The sequence below is a fragment of the Sander vitreus genome, unplaced genomic scaffold, assembly GCF_031162955.1.
Source record: "Sander vitreus isolate 19-12246 unplaced genomic scaffold, sanVit1 ctg520_0, whole genome shotgun sequence".
NCBI lineage: Eukaryota > Metazoa > Chordata > Actinopteri > Perciformes > Percidae > Sander > Sander vitreus.
Genome location: NW_027595621.1, coordinates 2,501 through 20,545, shown reverse-complemented (window position 1 = coordinate 20,545; position 18,045 = coordinate 2,501). Strand labels below are relative to the sequence as shown.

Below are 18,045 nucleotides of genomic sequence, written 5' to 3'. Positions count from 1 at the left end.
TGTTTACGGGTGGCCTATGTTTAAAAGGAACAAAATATTTAATTGAATAGGTTCTGCTGTTTCACATATTCTCAGTGGCCTAATAGTGATTACAAAGAGTAAAACTGCATTAAAAGATAATTCTTTCAGCACACAATTAACTAAATGCTATGTATGCATTTTGGTATTTGTAGCTCTTTATATACAGTATGATAGATTAATAAGATGCAGAGGTTTGGATGGATGAGGCTGTTCTCAATAGAAAAACCCTTCAGACACAGATTAGTGTATATATATGAGAGGTTTATTGAATCAAAATGGTTACAACGTTGTCTAAAAGAAAGTACCCTTAGCAAAATCTATAAAAAAATAATCTACAATGTGACAAATGACAGCTCTGTCAACTGCAAGAAAATATGGTTTGTTATTTTTGTATTATGTCACAAAAGTTATTTTAAGCAACATTTCGTATGTGACTGAGTGCTGTTTACAGAAGCTGGCTACTCCCCCTCCCTACATCTTTATTTACTACCCCCCCCAAAAAAAAGCCAAAGCACACAAACCCTGAAACTCAGGAGAATTGGACACGTAAAAAACCACGTCACTGCCTCCATGCGTCAGATGCGGACCTCCTCCCCCATGTTGTTGCTCTCAGACGATACATTCTTAGCAGCCTCGCTGACCCCGCCTATGGCCCCGTTCGCCGCTAACTTTCGTCCATGGAGCTCTAGCTCCAGATTGACACAATTTTGGATCATCTCATCACGGCTTTTAAAAGCTTTCCTTTCCGAAAGTGGAGGTGTCACAGGGGTCACGGTGTAGTCCTGCCTCCTCGTCATGCACTCCTTCACAGCTTTGACGCACAGGTAGAAGAGCTCAACCAGGCTGAGGACGAGGGAGACAATCGCCGCCACCAGCATGAACCAGATGATGATGGACTTCTCTGTAGGCCTGGACAGGAAGCAGTCCACCTTGTGAGGGCAAGGCAAGCGCTCGCAGACGTAGCGGGTCTGGAGGGTGAAGCCGTAAAGAAAGTACTGACCCACGATGAACAAAACTTCCAGGGCAATCTTGGCCACAAGATGGAAGACATAACTGCGAAGGAGACGGCCACGGATATGGATCTTGCCAGTGCTCTTGGTGTACTTGGGAACTTTGTAGGCCCTCCTTAGGAAGAGACTGGTCTGGTCACTAAAATCAGCATGCTTCTTTATCCTCTCCTTCAACTTGGATTGGAAGAACAAGGAAACAGGGTTAGAAATGTTACAGTAATCTGAAAAAGGCATACTTACACTTATTGCGTGTCGTGCTATCTTTCTCCTTGAAACTTGGAAGCACTGGAAGTTGTGTTTTTAACCAGATTTTGGCAAACATTTGAGCATAATATAAAATAAAAGCATATGGGGATCAGCAGATAAGTTGATCATGCTGGGAAAGTAGTTTTAGAAGTTTTTATGGAAGTGATGATTTATTTCTGCCATGAAAACTTCTGATCACTGGGATTCTTTGAAACCAACTGGCGTCGAGCAGCCACATCCACTGTTTTTGATAACCAAACTACCTTTAAAGCCCACAAGAAGTAAGTTTAAGGTGCTGAAAAGATAGATGTGGGATAAGTATCAATTTAAAGCTACATTAATCATTCATTTGCCACGAGGGGGCAAAAAAAACCGGAAACTGCTGCCTAATGGCAGTTACACACCAAACAGACGGCCGACCGTTGGCTGGAAAGGCAGTTGGACTGATCAGTGTCCCCGAGTTGGTCAATAAAGTGCCTCGGAACACACCAAAGCGACGAGACGTAATACATCTCCATAACGGCAGGCGGCGCTTATCTGTATTGTCGCCCAAAAATGAAAACAGGCAGCTGATTGGACAAATGCGTCACGTGGGTCTGGTTTCTCCGGAAATTGAAAACCAGACTGTCATGGCGGCTTGTTCAGAATACGATCTCATATTGTACTAAAATAGTTCACTGAAACGTGTTTCTGAAAACATTTTAAGTGAGAAATTGGCCGTGCAGTTGCTGAATCTGTCTTCGTTTCAGATCGACAAAGGTCAGTTTAAAAGATTTTCGTCCGATTTTGAGAGACTCTAGTCACGCTCATTCCGCTCCCCGTTTCCGGGTTAGCACTCAACATTCGAGTCTGACTGCCTGCAGTGCCCGCCCCGCCAATTATACATGTCAAATCGGCTAAAATGAAGGCTGACGGCCCCTTGGACGGACAACGGCACAGAACACACCGAACAGACTTGAGTCACTGACCTCGCCAGACTGTCCAACGGCCGATTATCGGGCTGGTGTGACAGCGCCTTAAGGCCGATCAGATTGTTTTCAATGAGAGTGAAGCATTTTGCTTGCTGCTTTTGCCTTGCTTATTTCTGCTTTAGGCACCTCGCGTTAATGTGGACTGAACGCCTCGAGTTGAAAAAACTCAGAGCGAAAAGGCGCCCAACGTCTTTTAACTTCACAGCAAAGTAACGGTTGGCTAAGGACAGGTGATTCAGTGGTTGCCTAGCAAGAATAACAAAAAGGAGCATCTGGCATCGCTCTGTGTGATCGGGGCCCAAGGGCATGGATGAGAGAGGCTCACTTAGACTCAACCATACAGTAAATATGTGAGTTAAAATAAGCTAAGTTCGTTCGCAGAGTTTGTGATACTTCTTTGTGGGTTTGGCACTATGAGTGACACTACACTTTTACATTACTGGCCCATGCTTCTGCCACTACAGGTGTGGCATACCTGTCAAATCAAGCATTAACCCGTCACGCTATCGTACTACACCCATTCCAGCGACACACCTTCTTCTCAATGTGGATCACGTGAAGGACGTGACCAAGGTATAGCAGCTTTGGAGTCGCCACAGCAATAATCTGAAGGACCCAAAAGCGAATATGAGAGATGGGGAAGGCGAGGTCGTAGCAGACGTTCTCACAGCCGGGCTGCTGAGTGTTGCAGACAAAGTTGGACTGCTCATCGCCCCACACCTAGACAAGATTAGAAGAAAGAGATGATAGAAGAGATGATACATAATACTACAAACTTCAGAATGTTTAGAGTGTAGTAGGGACAATGTTTACTGCCCTGTACCTCAACATTTTCATAAAAAATAAAGTGCTTATTGGTATTTCTGTCTTTTTAAGCACTTCTTTCTCGCCACACAATCAGAGTTTTAAGACATTCCCAATCCCTACATTGTGGCTATTCCTGGGCACTCTGTGAAGTGTGTTTGAAATGGTAAACATATGACCAGACCTTCTCAGCGCCGGCGCGCAATACCAGGATGCGAAAGACAAAGAGCACGGTGAGCCAGACCTTGCCGATCACCGTGGAGTTGCTCTGCACTTTATCCAGCAGTCGGCCCAGCAGATCCCATTCACCCATTTTAGTCGCCAGTTGTCCTGCTTTCTGTGTGTGGAGATGAATGTGAAAATGATCCATTATGACTCGCAGACAGATAATCTGTGAAATGAACTTGCATCATGAAATGAAAAATATATATACTATTATTGGTTGACCAAAAGAGATCATTTTGTAAACAGAATTGTATTCTGGTTTTATGTCATTAGCAATGGGGTAACACCATTTGATTGGAGCTGTTATTTGCAGTTCTACAAAAGGTGAAACAGAAATCATTGTAGGTGTAAAAGTCAGAACAGGCAGACTCTCTCACAAGGCTGAACTTTATCATTTCTCGCAGGCTTGTGAGTTTACTGATAGAAGCCAGAGCTGCTGATTCCGAGTCTCCAAAACATACTTATCTGCTGGAAACCAAGACCTTAACCTTGGTTAATACCAACCATCGCAAATCTTATTTCAAAGAATGTGAGCTCAACCACTGACAAAATGACAAATACAGATCGACCTGCCTGAGTAAGTAAGGCTGCTACGTCTATAGTCTAATCATTAAAAATGTTCTCTTTATAAAGTTTCTTTTACCTAGTGAATCATTTATTCTGAATATATTGATATTTGATGGTTTAAGGCTTTTTCCCCTTATTGTTTTTTTTTGTTAATTTCTGTAATTTCAAAATAATATTTTGAAAAGCATTCTCATAAAAGATTACACAGTTTGACTGTTTGGTAGCTGTAAAGAGTTTAATTTTATAGACTTCAGATGGTCACAGTCACGTTTTTTATTATTTTCTCAAACGAAAGTTTGAGAATGTAACTTCTTACGGCGGCCATATGCCCTACCCAGCTCCACTTTTGGAGCTTCTCGTTATGGTGTGTACGTCTGCCAAATGTACAAATGTCATGCATATTCATCTTTTTTCAAATTGTACATGTAACAAATATTACATAGTTTTGCAGTAGTATTGTATAACACCAACATATTCCACAACAAATCCATAAATCTACATTTGTTTCCCAGTCCATGTACAGTACATTATCAGTTACCCTTTTTGACAAGGTAAAATCAGAGAGAACAGATGTTAGTTAAAAAAAAGAAAGAACTTACCAGTTGTAAAAATCTACGAAGAAAAAAGGTAGATGAAGAGAGCTATGTCTCAGGAGGACGACAAAAAGAAATATGAAGAACAAGCTATCCTTTCATTGTTCCTTTTGCGTCTTATCTGGAAGGACACCATCCTAACCACAACAACAAACCTCCAGTCCCAACACTGAATCAAAGCGGCTGGTTAAGGCAGAAATTAGGAGGTGACAGGCCACATTTAAACACATGATTTTCAGTTACACGCACTGCAGTCAACTGACTCATGTTTTCATATATTATCTGCAAAAAGTTGACAGATTAAAGGGAAAACCTATATAAATTAGTGGAGAAACAAATGCAGCTGCTTCTAGACTCACTAAAAGGATTGATGAGTATGAAAATGATGTGATTCCGATTCTGTTGCCTTTACAATCACCAGATGGCAACTGTACTGTAAATGAACACCTTTGGGATATTTTGGGTTAGGCAGTACGCTTCACCACCATAGAAACACCAAATGAGGGAATATTATTTGGAAGAATGGCATCTCATCCCCCCCAGCTGCTACTACTGCAAAAAAACTCTTCTGAACTAACTCACTTTTTATGTGGCGCTCCTGTAGCTTAGGTGTTACGATGCCATCCTGCCCTGCAGCTTTTTGCTACTTTTTATTTTACTGGTGTTATTTGTCTTTTTTTTGCCTTGATCCTCCCTATTTTTACAGCACGGCTTTACAATTTGTATGAAAATTATATAATGAATATGATATAAACGTTTATTATCAAGTGTGTTACCATATTATCTTAATTTTTATATTAACGTGAGTATTTTCTTGACCTGTGAATACATACATTCACTACTTTACCTATTCCATCTAGACATTTACTAATTGCATCTGGAAGAAATCAGTCTGAGATTGTGGTTTTGTGTTTAAATGCTCCTAAAGCAGCCCACCATGTGGATTTAGGGCAGAATGCATCCAGGGGTGGAAATGGGACCAAGTACCCAGGGCCCTCGTGTGAGGAGGGCCCAAAAAGATGCTAGAATGAATAGCTGTGGATTCAGGGAGGGGCCCATAAAGAATGCCTTTCTACAGGGCCCAGAATGTTGTGCTACGCCCCTGGCTGCACAGCTCACGTGTTTATCAGGTTCACAGTCGGTGACCTGGCTGATCTGAAGGGGGTCACAGGGTAAACTCTGGCAGGCGGCATGGTCTCTGTTCACGTAAATGATTTACACCATCCTGATGTTTTACGAGATAAGCAGAGCATTTCTGGCCTTCAGCGTATAGATCAGTAAACATTTCATATACAAACAACTTCAAGTCAGATAATGGACTAATCTTCAAAGACAGACATTTTGACAGTCATTAAAATAAAAGAAAGGACAGTAAGGGAATGGAGAATGAGATTTATTGTTTTTGTTGTACTCTGATGACACATTATTTAGGTTAAAACTGGTATATACTGTACTGTATGTGTAAGCAACCACTCAACACAATATATCTGAATCTGTTCACATTTCTCAAAATAAATACTAGATAGCAATATCTACATATACTAAATGTAGCTAAAATATAGTTTCTCAACAAAGAAAACATCACAATCTCACTCTTAATCGCATTTCAAATTCACTCCTAGTGATGATTGAATGTTGTACTCTGAGCAGTGACACTTAAAGCTATCACTAACACACACACACACACACACACACACACACACACACACACACACACACACACACACACACACAATACCTTACTGGCCCATCTTGGTTTTATCTGAACTCTGAGTCTTTGATCGGACCAAGAAGCTAAATAAGCATAATAATAAGCCTATAAGGCGTATTCACATTGCAAGAACTTGCTTTGGTCACAGTTTTGTCCTTTTCACCTTTAATGAGCATGTTTCTTAGATTTGAATTGAGTTATATTGATCATAATTACACTTAAATTACACTTTAGTTTGTGTTGTTTAATGCAACTTTTGCTTACTAAAACATGAATACATTTAGAGGAATTATTCTATGTTATGATATCAGCCTGTGTCTTTAACACCGAATGATGTTGGGTTTGGTTTGGGGCGAATGCCATTTGTTCTTTGTATGTGTGCCATATACTGTAGGCATGGTCAGTGCTGGTAAAAAAAGCGGTACAACCAAAAGGACTGGAAATGTCAAAAGTCAGCAAACAGTACTTTTTCATAAAGCACAGTGAACATCAGAGCATACATAACAAACCCATGTGGATAGCATTAGATTACACAGCCCACTAGAGGTGTTGAAATGAATCAAATAATCGATGCATTGAATCGTGGACGTGGACGATGCTGTATCGATAATCGGCCGGGCCATAATCGATTATTTCTGTTTACAATTGAATGTAGGCCTAACAACCTTTCTGTTTACATATTCTGTTATGTTTTGCACATTCAAGAAGTGCCATGTGCTCAGTGCTGTAGTTTTATGTATCCAATTTATTTAGTATTAGAGCACTGCAGAATGTTTTTTTAAAAGCTATGAATTAAATATCCTATATGGCTTTAATAGAAACATTTATTTGACGCATCGTGATGCATTGAGATATCGAATCAAAGACATGATAATCGTATAATCGGGAGATCAGTGAAGATTCACACCTCTACAGGATACAGGTTAAAGTAGCAGATGCAAAGAATTCTTGGAGATCAAAAATTAATTTTATGTTATTATGATGATTATGAATGTTTATTTTATGGTTGCAGATTGCTTTCTTATTATTATTTTTTTTATACGTAACATTTGAGGTGAGGCTTTTGGTCTCACCTGCACTTCTATACTGAGCTCTGCTTTGCAGAACACAATTATTTCAGTGTGCAACTTTTTTAAATAAATAGAAAAATAAAGTAATTGTGCACTCAGCTTTATATTCAATGAACCATGCCTTTATGATTCATGTTGGTGGCCCACTGATTTGAAAAAAAAAAATCTTATCCAACAGTGTTAAACCATAAAACTGCACAGAGGCTCCTGCTATAAAAAGTCCAGGCACCAAACCAAATGACGTAAGAGTATTATGCTCCAATACTAATTGTTTACAATACTAACTCAAAGTCAAACTCAGTTTCCGACTTCACGGCATGTATCATTAGGTTGTCTGCTTTCTATAGTTAATTTAGGACATTGCAGATTGGTCAGACCATATGGTAATACAGGAGTAATATATGTATATTGATTCATTATTTCAGGCAAATTCCACTGCAGCTTCCCTTGAAATGAATACCAAATCAATAGAAGAAAATCTCTTAACTACCAACCTCAACAGAGCCTGAGAGTTTACCAAATTGAAACCAATGGCAGAAGAAACTAAAACTCTACATGACTCCAGTAACAAGGAGATCCAGTAACTGGGTTAAGTCTTGAGTGAAGGGGTGGAGAGGTGAGCTCTTAGCTTGAACTGATTAGCACACGTGAGCCAAGAACCCAGATCCACTCTGGAATACATCTTATCAGTCCATACTGTGAAGAAAAACAGCAGAGAGAAACGGATCATCACACAGAAATGTATTTTAGCTTTTAGATCCTGTTCTCACAAAGGCTGGACATGTACTGTATCAGTGATAGTCTGACAGTTACTTTCTGAGAGTATACCAATTACAAACTGGAATTATGACTTTTGTTGTGCTGACCTGCAGGGTGTGAGGCCAGTAGCCAGTGGTCCTATTAGAGACGCCCAGGGTGGAGATGGCATGGCGGGCATAAACCTCTGGCTTTGGTACGAACCAGCCCTGTCCTGATAATGGTGTCGATGATGATGATGGTTGTTGCTCACTTGAGGCTATCTGGTTACACAAACACACACACACACACACACACACACACACACACACACACACACACACACACACACACACACACACACACACACACACACACACACACACATGCTGTATTTAAAGCACTGATATACAGATTTATACTCAGGGTTTAACAATAATAACCTTTAATTATAGAGCACATTTCATAATATGTGTTTCACAAATAACTTGTGCTGATACAATACCTGAGTTTCAATAATGACTAGAGCTGCAAAGATCAATCGATTATTGATAAAGGTTATTAAATGGTTCTTAAATGTGAATATTTTCTAGTTTCTTCTCTCCTCTGTGACAGTAAACTGAATAGCTGACTTGTGGACAAAATAAGTCATTTAATGACTTCATATTGGCCTTTGGAAAACACTGATCAACATTTTTCACCATTTTCTGTCATTTGCAGTAATGACTCCAAAACTATTTTCAATACCTTACCATGAGGAATATAAACATGTTTTTCTACAAACCCTTATTTTCACTTATCAAAAGAAGCCAAAATTCTCAAATGTTAACAATAAATTATATCATTTATATAATAAAAAGGTCTAAAATTGTCAACATTTTGATTAAAACCAGAAACTAGCTAATCACAGAATAAGTAAACGAGATCATGAATCTGACATGATCAGCATTTGATGCCAGCTTTCAGTGTTTGACATTTTTGGTGCAGTAAAAATGGATTTCGGTCTAGTACACAGCCCTACTTGTTAATGGTCATATCAAGCATCTACCTGGAAAGGAATCAGACTTTGGACAAAGATCCCTTTGCCGCCGTACTCAAGGTGAAGAGCTCTTGAGAAGTGATCCAGGTAGCCCTGAAATATCAGAAAAAGAAAGGGAAAGAGGATTATAGTCAGGATGGAAAAATGTGATCGCGATTATCTTTTTACTTAGTGGGCAGAAGAAGAAAGAATGACAGCTAGTAGAAGAGATGCAGTCTTGCTTGTGGGTATGTTAGCCCTGACACATTACCCTTAAATTTGAGTTGATTTAACTTTAGTTTACTCTGCTTGAAGATACTAGCGTTATTAGACCTTTTTGGAATATTTTTTATTTATAATTAACTACTAACCCTAAACCTTTTACAAATAGCCTTTTCATACTATGACAAATCAAAAAGTCTGCTGTGGAAAATGTATATATAGGAGGGTACAGATGTGTATCTTTGAGGCAGATATCATCAGTGTTTGTCTCACAGTGGAGGCGGTGAGGGTCACTCTTCCAGGTAGGGGTCTGGAGCAAGCCCCCGATGATATATTGACCACAGCTCCTCTGCTGCGCTCCAGCATCCCTGGCAGCACCAACCGGGTCATCAGAGTAGCGACCGCAACGTTCTTATTCACAAAATCCAACAGAGCCTGCTCAGGCATTTCAATCAGGCTCTGAGGGGGAGACAAAGACTCCACACAGTTCACTAGGAAGCCGATATCTTTACCCCTCATGGCTTCTTCGATGGACTTGCTGGCTGCCGGGTCCAAAGAGAAGTCAGCTAGGATGACAACCGTTTCCACTCCGTAGCTTTGGGAGAGGGATGCAGCAGCGTCTCTAACAGAGGTGTGGTCCTTTGTGACAAAGATAATGCTGATACCACGTCTGGCCAGCTCCTCTGCATAGGCTTTGGCCACAGGCTCTGCTGCACCTGACAGGAGAGAGGACAATATTATCAATGAAAGTCATGACAGGAAGAAATGAGGATATACAACAGAGAGCTACCACACAGTAACATCAGTATGGCCTCAAAAACATTAGACAAAATTTACTTTGTTACTAAAAAATATTAAGCTGATTAGTCGATCGCCAAGAAATTACCAATTTGGATGAGTTCATATATCTATCATTTATCAGGAACAAATGCCAAACATTTGCTGGTTCTAGCTTCTGAAAAGTAAAATAAACTTGCTGCTTTTCTCTGTTTTATATAATTGTAAAATGAATATATTTGGGTTTTGGATTGTTGGGTGATTAAAACAATTTACAAATGTCATCCCAGGCATTTTCACTATTTTTCCAAATTGTATACACCCTGAATACTTGACTAAACAAAAATATAATAGACATAACGGACAGGTTAATCAATAAATAATGAAAGGTATGATTATTTGAGGACCTAGTTAGCCATCCTAGCTACGTTATTAAGTCGGTGTGACAACTAAATCTAATTGGAGTTTGTTATATTGAGGGTTGCAACAAGATTAATCTATCAATTATTGACTTGATTTAGATATTGATTAATCATTTTATCTACAAAGTGTTAGAAAGTACAAAACATGTCTTGTTTCAGTGTCTCAAAGCCCAGGATGACATGTCAGATTTCTTGTGTTGTGCTACCAACAGTTGAATACCCAAATATATTGATTTCAAGTGATGTCAAACAAAGGAAAGCAGCAAATTGCTAAATTTGAGAAGATGTAACCAGTTTTTGCTTGATAAATAATGGTGATTTGATGCCCAAACCTCACCGAAAGATGTGAAGTCACTAAAATAAAATGCATGGAACTGACTCTCCTCTCTGTCACACACATGTAGCCTACAGCATGATGCACTCTTCTGCTGTGATGACCTGCTGCATCCTACTTACCATAAACGACAGCCCAGTCACCAAATATTTGGGTCAGCTTCTTACTCGGGATCATTCTTGGCAGGAAATGCACCCTGAGCAACGCGCAGCAGTCTCTCAGCAGTACTATTACCCTTCTGGCCGTGTAAAGAGCACCGACCAGGGCCAGGGTTTCCAAGTAAGGACTGCATGACCGAGAAACTTCTCTATACAAAAACTGAAAGCTGTCAACTGCCGCCATAGTCGACACAAATGATGCTGATGCTAGCTTGCTAACTAAAGCTTATTAAGCTTTAAAAGCTTAACGTCGTGATTTCTAAACGTAACGTTAACTGGTAAGTCAGGTGTGTGAATGAAACGTGTCGCTGTTACCACATAGTACATTTATAATAAAGCTAGAAGGTTTGACAGACGTTTCAGCAGGCAGCGATGTCTCCTGTAGGTTAACGTTACGTAGGAGAATCAAGCATCAAAACATTGCGTTTGGTGCTGCATTCAAGGCCACATGAGAAAACCCGAAGAACAGGTGTCACACTCAAGACTGTATTCACACTGGTAACTTACTGATTGAATTTTGATTAGATTTTATTTTTCATCTTGAATGCTTTCCAGTCGAGGCAGATGGTTTACGATCTGCCTCAGGAGTGATGTGTTGCCTTTTCTTTGTTCCACTTAAAAGTCTAGCTTCATTTTGAACCATTTGAAATCGAGATAGGGTGGAATGGGTCAGCGCAAAATACAGGGAATTACAGTAGTCATGCCATGAGGTAATTAAAGCACACATATCGCTCATATCTCAACTTTCCTATTTAACCTTTAGCTTTTCTCATCATGTATTTTACATGTGAAACCCAAATTTCCGACGCTCAAAAAAGGCAGTGTGTAGTTTACTTCATCCCACAATGCACTGCAGTTAACGCTAAGTGGACGTTTCCATAGAGACGCAGCACTCTCTGGCTAGTGTTCCCAATATGCTATTTGGATGAAAATCTTTTACAAGTTTGAAAACAAGGTGACCGGTTTAAAATATAATGCATACGATGTCTATCTGTTTGGGTGGTTGGTTTGTGCAAGGGGGAGTTTTTTTTTTTTTTTTCTTCTCATTCTAAAACAGTTAAAATTGGGCAGTTTTGCCTTTAGCTAACGTTAGCTGTGGTACAGTGCATTTAGCTAGCTAGCTAACTTTAGCAGCGCCAAGCTCTAACGTAAAAAGTCAGTTTGGGTATACAGCATAGAGCAAATAATTGTTGTTGTTAGATTTGTATTTGTATTATTGAGTGTAGACCGTTCCTCGTGAAATACGATGCGTTGGTTTCCACTGTTGAACCACTATGGTAGCCAATTATCACAGCTGTTGGTGATTAACTGGCAAAAGGTCTGGTCATTTTACTCACCTGTGCTGAGCTTCCAAACTGATATTAAATTAAATGCATAGAAAACGTGGCCTTTTTAATTAAACCTGGTTTGAGGTTTTTGTTTGTTTTCTGTTCTTTGCTTGGTTTTTCGTGGACATTAGGACAACAAGTGTTCAAAATCTAAAGGTCCTGATCGTGGTGCTGAACTTTCAGTTGTTAAAGGGTAAAATATGATAGAGATCAACCGTCAGTATTTTCATGAATATATCATGATATATCATAAATGTGTACGTGCATTTATACTTAACATATTTCATTTAGAAGATCAGATATGACGATACGGTATATGTGCAGTTTAGTGTACCAAATTCCCCATACAATGTCCTTAATTAATTATGAACCTGGTAAACCACCTGTGCTACCCTAACCTTACCCCTAACCTTAACCTGTCTCAAATAAGACCCTCATCATTTGGGACACTAAACTGCACGTATAAGCCTGAAGATACTAAGGCTGAGCTTGTTTGTTTTATATGTGGGGTAAATGTGTGTTTTTGTTTTTTTCTTCCTGTCTTTATTTATTTGTCATTAAGATTGTGGGCCTATGTTTTATTGAAGTGGTAAGTGGGTCAGAGTTAGTTATGACTGTAAAGAAAACAAACTCAAATACACATGCTTTTGTCAAAGCCTGGGTAGCGCTACACAGGGAACTGACCCCTTACTGCCAAAGTTTTGCATATTTCAAGCCTAGACAACACTCTATTCCATATCCCATCTTAAGGTCCAGCGGTAGAGATGTCTCAGTTGTCAGCTGAAGATGAAGCGGAGTTGCAGTCCCTGCTCAAGCAGCTTCTTAGAAGCATCAACGACAAGATCTCTGATGCTCCGTCGACCGAATGTGCTGAAGAGATCCTCCTTCACCTGGAGGAGACTGACAAGAACTTCCACAAGTAAGGCCACCAGACTCAGATAGTATAGAGTCAACTTTAAAGGTCTGGTTTAAAAGTAATTTTTATGTGTTTTGATTTGATGTACAATATATATACAGTCAGTCTGACTCTCCTTTTCAGTTATGAGTTTGTCAAGTATCTCCGTCAGTACGTGGAGAGTTCGCTGGGTAGTGTGGTGGAAGAAGAGACCAAGAACTTGACCAGAAGAGATGGACAACATGCAATAGGCTCAGGTCACGACACCTTGATCCACGCTGTCACCCAAAGGACCAGAGACTCAGCTGAGTAAATGTAGCTCCTCTGAGCTTGTTTTCCTAGTAAAGACCATTTCTGATTTGAATACGTTGATTATGCTCCATTATTATCCTTGTAACCTATATGCAACCCTCTAGAGCAGAGGTCTTCAGCGGTTTTTAGGCCAAGGACCCCTAACCTGAAAGAGAGATGGCGCAGGGACCCCCTACTGCATATATTGTATAAAATGAAGTTGCATATTTAACTGGGCTTACAATAACGTATAGGGCGGCCTAAAGCCTTTTATATATACCTTTTTCTGCATAGAATACTAAGCTATTAAAATAGCCTGATAATTGTTAGCATTATTTTATAAACCACGTTTTAATGTTACACATACATGTGGCACAGTGAATCCTTAGGATTAACTATCTGTGGATGGCCTTAGTGACTACCTTACCTATAGGCCAGTAAGCAGTGGGGATTTATATTTGCTAATAATATGTTGGATTCATATTAAGACTGTTTAATTTTTTGTTTGTTTCTTAAATAAACAATATTTTGGAGGCCCCTCTGCATTGACTCTGAGGACCCCCTAGGGGTCCTGGACCCCCTGTTGAAGATCCCTAATCAATAGAGAGAGAATCCCAATTTCTTACTATAATAAAATGCAACTGAGCCATTGTTGAAGTTGGAATTCCAAGTAGAAAACTGTGCAGGTTTTCTACTGGAGTAGAAAACTGTGCAGGTTTTCTACTGCTAGATATTCTCTGACAAGAAGCTACAGTATCTGATGTTTTCTGATGTCACTGACAGCAGTATTTTATTTTAGGAAAAAATAGGACTCTTGTTGCTTTCTACAGACCGTTTGTTTGTTTCTTGCTTGTTTTTCCAAATTAGTAAACTGAAATGCCCTAAAGTTGAAATTACAAACTTGCAGTGTTACAGTGGTTATCTGTTTTTGAGGGCTTATCGTCTTTGGAATCACAAAACAAAACCTTTTGTTGAATTCTCCAACACTTCAAACTCTTGCACAGTATATAAAACGGAGCAGATTTTATGGGATGTGTTTAGCTAAACAATTCTTTCACAAAATGATAATACTGATGCACTTTCTCTCTTTGTGACAGGTACCAGCAGATGATGCAGACCTTGAAAAACACCATGACCATAGTGGTGGAGTCTTTAATCAACAAATTTGAGGAGGACCAGATGAGGAAGGAGGAGATGCATCGTAACAAGCAGCATAATCAGTCCAACAACCAGTACATTGACAACTGTTCTGACAGTGACTCCTCCTTTAATCAGGTTAGAGATACAGTAAATGCACTCTGGTGGCAATAAATTGTTAAATTGTATTCATTTATTACCTTTTTTTTAATGACTCGCATAAAGTGCCAAGATTGCAAAGATCTTTGCTCCAATCCCTGGATGGCACTGTTCACAATTGCTTGGGAAGTTTGTTCCTTTCCAAGGAAGACTGACTGTAGGGCAAAGCCTACGGTAGATCCACCCAATCAATGTACCCTAAGCACTTGGCTGATTGTCAACCTTGTCTGATTGTCTGATAGTGCCACGCACTATCAGAAAAGGAGAGCTCTTTTTTATTTTGGTTTGTGATGGATAATAATGATCTGTTTTTTTTTTTCCTTTCTAGAGTTATGCATTCATCAGACAAGAGCAGCTGCAAGCTTTGGCTGAAAAACTAGACTCCAGCAGACCCAAAGAGGTAGAACTTGCATTATGGGTTGGTTATGATGGTGTATGTTGCTGTTGCATAGCTTTTGTCAGTACGCTGCAGTAGTGATTGCTAGGAACAGGTAATTTAACATTTTTAACAAATATCAATGAAAAATGTTGATTTTGAGTTATTTCTGTAAGTCACCTTACAATAACCTCTGCAGCTGTATCGATGTGATCCATGGTTTTCGCCATTTTCATGAATGTTCCTACAAAGTTTTGATTGGTTTACTCTATGAAAAAATTCAGATTCAGAGGTCTGAAATCCATAGAGATGTAGACGTATGCATTGGGTGCAAAGAACACAAGCTACAAAGTTTGGGATTCACTGCCATGAATATGATTAACAGTGTAGGCCAGGTGAAGTGATGTAATTTTGTGTGTAGGTGCGTTGGGAGGCTCTTCAGGCCCTCTGCTGTGCCCCTCCGTCTGACGTGCTGAGCTGTGAGAGCTGGAGCAGCCTGCGCAGGAACCTCTGTGCAGCTCTGACCGACCCTGGCCTCAGCGTGAGTCCTCCTGAGCAGCCTCATCTCCAAAATCACATTTCATCCATTAACAAATGAATCAATAATCATGCAATTTTTTAATGAACAATTTCAGGCTTTATTATTAATGATAACAATCACTGAAAAGTTAATGTTCATCATCCCACGTGCAATCCTGCCACACCTGTTTTAATTGGAGAAAACAAGAGAACACTGTTGTCCTTAATGATTGACAGCTAATTGGGTGCAAATATGCAGGCTATTCTTAGTAGAGGCTGCAGATATTTTTTATGATAATCTTGTCTCTCAGGTATCATTGATTTTTATATATACTATATATACATATAATGATTGTGTGTGTGTGCCGATAACTTATGCTTCTCCCTCGTATCTCCATCAGGATAATGTACTGCAGTTCTTTGCTAAAATCTTCTCCTCCTCTCCACTAAATGTGACACGAGAGATCTACACCAGCTTGGGTAGGCCATTCTGAATGGACTGAGTGATAGTGCAGCACCGTCCTATTTGAACTGAACATAGAAAAAGTATTTATCAATAACAATTACATTTTAAAGGGTCAGCCCCATACTGCTAGTATTATCTAGCCATACAGACTATATCCTGTAGTTCTGGTTTTATATAGAAGGATTTTGAGATATCCACCTGCTCAGCTTTCTGTATCCACCCCAATACAGTGGAGGTAAATCTGCAGAATTTACTGATGGTAGAAATTATTGGAAATCTTTCACACTGAATAAATAATTCACAGGCTTTGATTTTGACAGTTTTCAATTGGGCTATCTAGTTTTTCAAATAAGCTTTTGATACATTTTTTAATTGCTAAATTACAAATGTATCCTGTAAATGTGTATTGCATTATGTATATGCGGCATTATGTACAGTATATGAATGGCAATTTAATGCATGGTTTGTAATTATTATATTTTGCTTTTTGATGTGCAGCTAAAAGTGTGGAGTCAAGTTTTCTGTCTCACAAGCTAAGCTTTCCGACTGGCTCAGCTGCCATTGACATTAACAGACCTGAGATCAGTCGTCTTCTCAAACAGGTACAGCACATTTTATCTTGTACTATTTTAAGTGTATTACCAAACCATGCAAACACATAATATTGTTCTCTCTCTCTCTGTCTCCTGCCTCAGATTCGGTTGATGAATGACTTTCAAAAGGAGGTGACAACCTTTTGGATCCGCCATCCTGAGAAGTGAGTTTTTACACCAATATGTAGTCAGGGTTGGCAGGTCTATCATTACTTGTTTGTCCCCACATCCAAATCATCTGAAGTTGAATTATGATAAAATGTGATGCAAAATAAATAATAATACCATGTAAGATATCCTACACTGCAATTTAGAGCAACATGGAATTTGGTGCACATATCTAGCTGCCCACGCTCTGTTTTATCCCCGTCGAATTTGTTTTAGTCTTCTTTCTACATTGCTTTAGATATATGGAGGGCGTTATAGAGAGCACCTTCTCCCTGCTGTCCTTCCATCATGAACATGGCTCAGCCTCACCAGTGACAGAGAAGGCCCTGGAACCCATTCACCTACTGGCCTTGCTGGATATTAAAGCTACCTGGTTTAAAAAGTGGATGGTATGTATTGCAGGACAGGTGCTTTTGATTTGGGCAGATTTCTGTATTCACTATTGTGTTCATGTGTTGCTCATAGTGTCTTTCTCCCTTGTACATGTACTCTGTCTCATATATTCTCTTATATCTATCTATCCTGATCTGGCTTCCTCTCCCTCTCTCAGCATGGATACTACAGTAGGACTGTGGTTCTCAGACTCCTGGAGAGAAAATACAAGTCTCTGGTGAGTGATTTAATCCTTGATCAATATCTCTCACTGACTCCTGTGTACTTCTGACACGTCTGACACCATAGAGAAACAAGCATGAAAAGTCTTTTCAGAAGGCATACAAACCCACAACATAATTTAAGCACCAAAACCCTTGCATCTGTAGAGTGCATTCAAGAAAGACAAAATTAACTAGCAAAAGGTAGGGATCTGGAACAATTTCAGATATGCTTGCAGGCCAATAGAACTGCAAAAGTACAAATTCAGTTACTCTTTGAGGCAGATGATGACCTATTTCCAGCTGGAAATGTTTTCATTACTGCATTTTACATACTGCTGAATTTGCTCTCCTAGTTCTTACCCTTACTGTACCAGATATACTTTCAGAATAAAAACAGGTGGTGAGAAGGGTAAGGATTTTTTAAACGTGACTGATGCCTGCTAGAGCTGTAACAATTAGTTGATCGACAAAAAAAGAATCGCCGACTATTTTGATAATTGATTAATCGTTAGAGTAATTCTTCAGTTTTCAGCTTCTCATTTCTCTGTTTTATATAATATTAAATCTTTGGGTTTTGGACTGACAAAACAAGACATTTACTGACATTTTATTGACTAAACGATTAATCAATAA

The 18,045-nt window shown here is 39.4% G+C and overlaps 3 protein-coding genes across 3 annotated transcripts in view; 1 reads left to right on the top strand and 2 right to left on the bottom strand.

Moving 5' to 3' along the window:
• Window positions 1–596: 596 nt before the first annotated feature.
• gja11 (gap junction protein, alpha 11) lies at window positions 597–3,365 on the bottom strand. Its single transcript, XM_078245459.1, has 3 exons — window positions 3,237–3,365; window positions 2,783–2,968; window positions 597–1,205 (listed from the first exon to the last, which is right to left on the bottom strand). Exons 1-3 carry the CDS (start codon window positions 3,363–3,365, stop codon window positions 597–599), a joined length of 924 nt encoding a protein of 307 aa, XP_078101585.1.
• A 2,448-nt stretch (window positions 3,366–5,813) lies between these two features.
• Window positions 5,814–11,302, bottom strand: hsdl1 (hydroxysteroid dehydrogenase like 1). The gene is made up of 5 exons (XM_078245458.1): window positions 10,849–11,302; window positions 9,467–9,909; window positions 9,002–9,085; window positions 8,085–8,237; window positions 5,814–7,914 (listed from the first exon to the last, which is right to left on the bottom strand). Exons 1-5 carry the CDS (start codon window positions 11,066–11,068, stop codon window positions 7,843–7,845), a joined length of 972 nt encoding a protein of 323 aa, XP_078101584.1. The 5' UTR covers window positions 11,069–11,302; the 3' UTR covers window positions 5,814–7,842.
• Window positions 11,303–11,752: 450 nt separating this feature from the next.
• The window catches only part of LOC144514269 (protein broad-minded-like), a 7,189-nt gene continuing 896 nt past the window's right edge, over window positions 11,753–18,045 (top strand). Inside the window, exons 1-11 of the mRNA XM_078245455.1 lie at window positions 11,753–11,839; window positions 12,963–13,131; window positions 13,252–13,416; window positions 14,496–14,673; window positions 15,023–15,094; window positions 15,492–15,611; window positions 15,991–16,069; window positions 16,554–16,657; window positions 16,751–16,812; window positions 17,055–17,205; window positions 17,367–17,426. Of these exons, the coding sequence (XP_078101581.1) occupies window positions 12,977–13,131; window positions 13,252–13,416; window positions 14,496–14,673; window positions 15,023–15,094; window positions 15,492–15,611; window positions 15,991–16,069; window positions 16,554–16,657; window positions 16,751–16,812; window positions 17,055–17,205; window positions 17,367–17,426 (1,146 nt within the window). The 5' untranslated portion in view covers window positions 11,753–11,839; window positions 12,963–12,976. The remainder of the gene's footprint in view (window positions 11,840–12,962; window positions 13,132–13,251; window positions 13,417–14,495; window positions 14,674–15,022; window positions 15,095–15,491; window positions 15,612–15,990; window positions 16,070–16,553; window positions 16,658–16,750; window positions 16,813–17,054; window positions 17,206–17,366; window positions 17,427–18,045) is intronic.

What these genes read in the sequence shown, in the direction of transcription:
- gja11 (XM_078245459.1), bottom strand. Translation starts at nt 3,365, where the DNA reads ATGGGTGAATGGGATCTGCTGGGCCGACTGCTGGATAAAGTGCAGAGC. An exon ending in TGCGCGCCGGCGCTGAGAAG is followed by an intron (nt 2,969 to 3,236) that starts GTCTGGTCATAT and finishes AATCTTGTCTAG; the next exon opens with GTGTGGGGCGATGAGCAGTC. An exon ending in TGATCCACATTGAGAAGAAG is followed by an intron (nt 1,206 to 2,782) that starts GTGTGTCGCTGG and finishes TTCCAATCCAAG; the next exon opens with TTGAAGGAGAGGATAAAGAA.
- hsdl1 (XM_078245458.1), bottom strand. Translation starts at nt 11,068, where the DNA reads ATGGCGGCAGTTGACAGCTTTCAGTTTTTGTATAGAGAAGTTTCTCGG. An exon ending in TGACTGGGCTGTCGTTTATG is followed by an intron (nt 9,910 to 10,848) that starts GTAAGTAGGATG and finishes CTCTCCTGTCAG; the next exon opens with GTGCAGCAGAGCCTGTGGCC. An exon ending in AAAGTCTGATTCCTTTCCAG is followed by an intron (nt 8,238 to 9,001) that starts GTAGATGCTTGA and finishes TTGTGTAACCAG; the next exon opens with ATAGCCTCAAGTGAGCAACA.